The following is a 3,199-nucleotide window of genomic DNA, read 5'->3' as shown; positions in this document are numbered from 1 at the left end:
TATTTATTAACTATAAATTTATTAAATCATTAAACTATCGCGACAAATTTAAAATTTTAAAGAGTAATATCAATAATCGAATAATCGATCAATATATTAATATATTTTAAAATTTAAATTATATGTATTCAAATAAATAAAGATATACCTCTATCCTCTCTGCCTATATGGCTAGTTTATCTTTGAGAGATCTAAGGTTATATATACACGCTGATACTTGATCATCCACAAGTCACAACACTAGCTAGCGGAGGTCTAAGAAAAAACTGTTTTCTTCGTGTCGTCAATGAAGATGTTGACCAAAAGCTCATATTTAGTACTGTTAATGTTGATATGTTATCTTGGGGTACTGATATCGTCCTCAAACAGCCTACCTCTCTCAACAAACAAGAGATGGATCGTGGACGAAGCAACAGGGAAACGTGTGAAACTAGTTTGTGCTCACTGGGTTGGTGATCTTTCTCCAATGGTGGTCGAGGGTTTAGACAAATCGCCACTGAATGATATTGTTCATCAGTTCCATGATAAAGGCTTTAACTGCGTTCGTCTCTCTTATTCAACCTACTTGTTCACTCGTTATGCCAATCAAACTGTTGCGGAAACCCTATCTGGTTTGGATCTACCAGAGGCCACTAAAGCCGCCATAGCCAAACACAATCCTTGGGTCTTGAACACGACTCATCTTGAGGCTTATGAAGCTGTGGTTGATGCCTTGGATAAAAATGGCGTTATGGTCACCATTGATAATCATGTTAGTCTCCCAGATTGGTGTTGTGGTAATGATGATGGTAATGGATTCTTTGGAGATCGACACATTGACCCTCAGGAATGGCTTCGAGGCTTATCTTTTGTGGCCACCTACTTCAAGGAAAAACCCCATGTAAGTTTATTAATTAATATATATCTTTCAAATGACTTAGTTTCTATGATTTAAGAAGGATAAAAGCAGAATCTTATCTTTTCTGCGTTACTTTTTTTTTTTTATAATTTAGACGAGTTGTATTTTGGGTTCTTCTCAAGGAACAAAAAACCGGACCGGTTACTAAACCGGTTGATGTACTGGTTCAAGGGTTAATGGGTTAGATCGGGGTCAGACCGGGTTAAACCGGTAATAATTAAAATACGTAAAAAAATTCCTATTCTAATTATAAAAAAAATACTATTTAATCTTTTTGTTTTATTTTTTTCATAAATTTATAGTCCATTAAATTTTACCTTCTAGTTTTATTTTTTTTCTTATCAGGTTTATATTTATATTTCTATTTTTATTCTCTCTCCTTATCTTCTGCGCAAGCACGTGGAAGGCCTTACTTTTTCTGCATTCTTTCCTCCTTCCCCACTCATCCATCAAATCATGTCATTTGATTAATTGATTTTTGGCTTTCTTATCTCTATGCACTTCTACGGACTCTTTTATGTTCCCTCTACACGAGCTCCCCTCTCCCCTCTCTTCCGCCTTACCTTCAATCAGCATAGCATCTCTTTCTTCTTTCCTTCCAACAACACAAGCTACTGGGATGAAGATACAGCAACGACAGCCATGCAGTAAGAATGACGGCAATGGATCAAGAAATGAAGAGTGAAAACAATGACCACGAGCACCAACAAAGTTCGATTAAAAGAGTGAGCATAGAATCAGCGGACAGGCAAACAAATATGGAGTTTCTTTTCTTCTTTCTCCAGATCATAATAGAGATCGACCAGATTTGGTTTTTTTTTTTTCCAGTGATAGAGCGACGTTGTTTTACGCCGGTGGGAAGGCTAAATCACTAAATCGGCTAATCCACTCCAACCGGCGGTTTACCCGGTTTAATACCGGTTTTGACCGATTTAACCGGTTCAAGACCGGTTTGAACACTGCCCGGTTCATCTAGTAAACCAGACCGGACACTAGACCGGTTCACCGGTTGAACCGGCCGGTCCGGTCCGGTTTTTTTTTCCATGGTTCTTCTTGTTGAAAATTTTATTGGTGAAGATGATCTAATAAATTTCTATGTTTTCAAAATTTTATTCACATAGACTACCAGTGCTTTGATTTGGGTTCTTCTCACCTTTTTTTTTTTTTTAAATAGGCTACTTTTCCTTTATGTTCCAATGATGTATGTATTCATAGAAAAAGAAATTCAGATATGAATATATGTGTTTGAATATATAGCGATGACTGTTTTCAATTTAATCATTGATTTTATATAAACTGTTATTTTTAAATAAACACAGTTGATATATTCTACTTTCTCTTGAGGAGAATGTTTCTCTCCCTAGTACATGCACCATACACATGATTTGTTTAACTTCTAGATTCAAAAATCAACTGAACTTGATATTCTTTTTAGGTAGTAGCTGTTGACTTGAGGAATGAGCTAACAAATGCACGACAAAGCAAGCATGATTGGTACGAGTACATGAGGAAAGGAGCAAGAACAATTCACGAAGCAAACCCTAAAGTGTTAGTTATTGTGGTTATTGCAACCGTTCCTACTCCCTTCTATGCAATTTAAATGCAAAAAGTGAAAACTATAATTCCCGACCCGGATGTTTTCTAATTTGCACCAGAACCTCAAAAAATAAATGGGTTTGGGTCCAATCCACCAAGGGTGGACTGGCCCATTTTCCTACATCTCCCACTCACACTTGGTAGATTATATGTCATCGGTCTAGTCTCTTTCTCTTCCTTTAATTTCATACTTTGTGCTTTGTCGTGACCATGTGGGTATGACGTCTTCACTCAGGTGCCTGTACTAGAAATCCCTTTTAAAGGACCAGCACAAGTCACCCTCTCCTTCGTGCAGCTTGAATTTTAAAGTTATGCCTCAGATGTCCTAAATTTACTTATATACACTTTTTCATGGCAAATCTAATCCTTCTCGAGTCAATGTTTGACTCAAATTGCCCTTCTCATATGTCTAGTGTCCACACTTACAACAACAAAATGTTATAAGGGACATGTCATAGATACTAGCATAGATGTGTATGTTGTAGTTAATCTTCATTTTGCCCAAATATCACTTTGATATGAATCAGTCACTTTCCTAGCATAATACCTTAGATCGCATCTATCATGATCATAGGACACTTGCCAAAGTAGTAGTCACTGAAACATATCCTCGTGATATTGTCAAAGTCAAAGGACACCAACAGGAGGATAATTCCTCCCTGGGACTCACAGCAATGAAGTAGGGATCTTTCACTTGCTTCCCTT

At 36.9% G+C, this 3,199-nt stretch overlaps 1 protein-coding gene across 1 annotated transcript; it reads left to right on the top strand.

The window, feature by feature from the left end:
• The first annotated feature begins 325 nt into the window (after positions 1-325).
• On the top strand, positions 326-2,498 carry LOC114761881 (glycosyl hydrolase 5 family protein-like). Its single transcript, XM_028951333.1, has 2 exons — positions 326-880; positions 2,334-2,498. The coding sequence occupies exons 1-2, from the start codon at positions 326-328 to the stop codon at positions 2,496-2,498; spliced, it is 720 nt and encodes a 239-aa protein (XP_028807166.1).
• The last annotated feature ends 701 nt before the right edge of the window (positions 2,499-3,199 follow it).

The sequence above is a fragment of the Neltuma alba genome, unplaced genomic scaffold (assembly GCF_004799145.2).
Source record: "Neltuma alba isolate B1F8T4 unplaced genomic scaffold, ASM479914v2 tig00011146_pilon, whole genome shotgun sequence".
NCBI classification, from domain to species: Eukaryota; Viridiplantae; Streptophyta; class Magnoliopsida; order Fabales; family Fabaceae; genus Neltuma; species Neltuma alba.
This window is presented reverse-complemented; position numbering and strand designations above follow the sequence as displayed.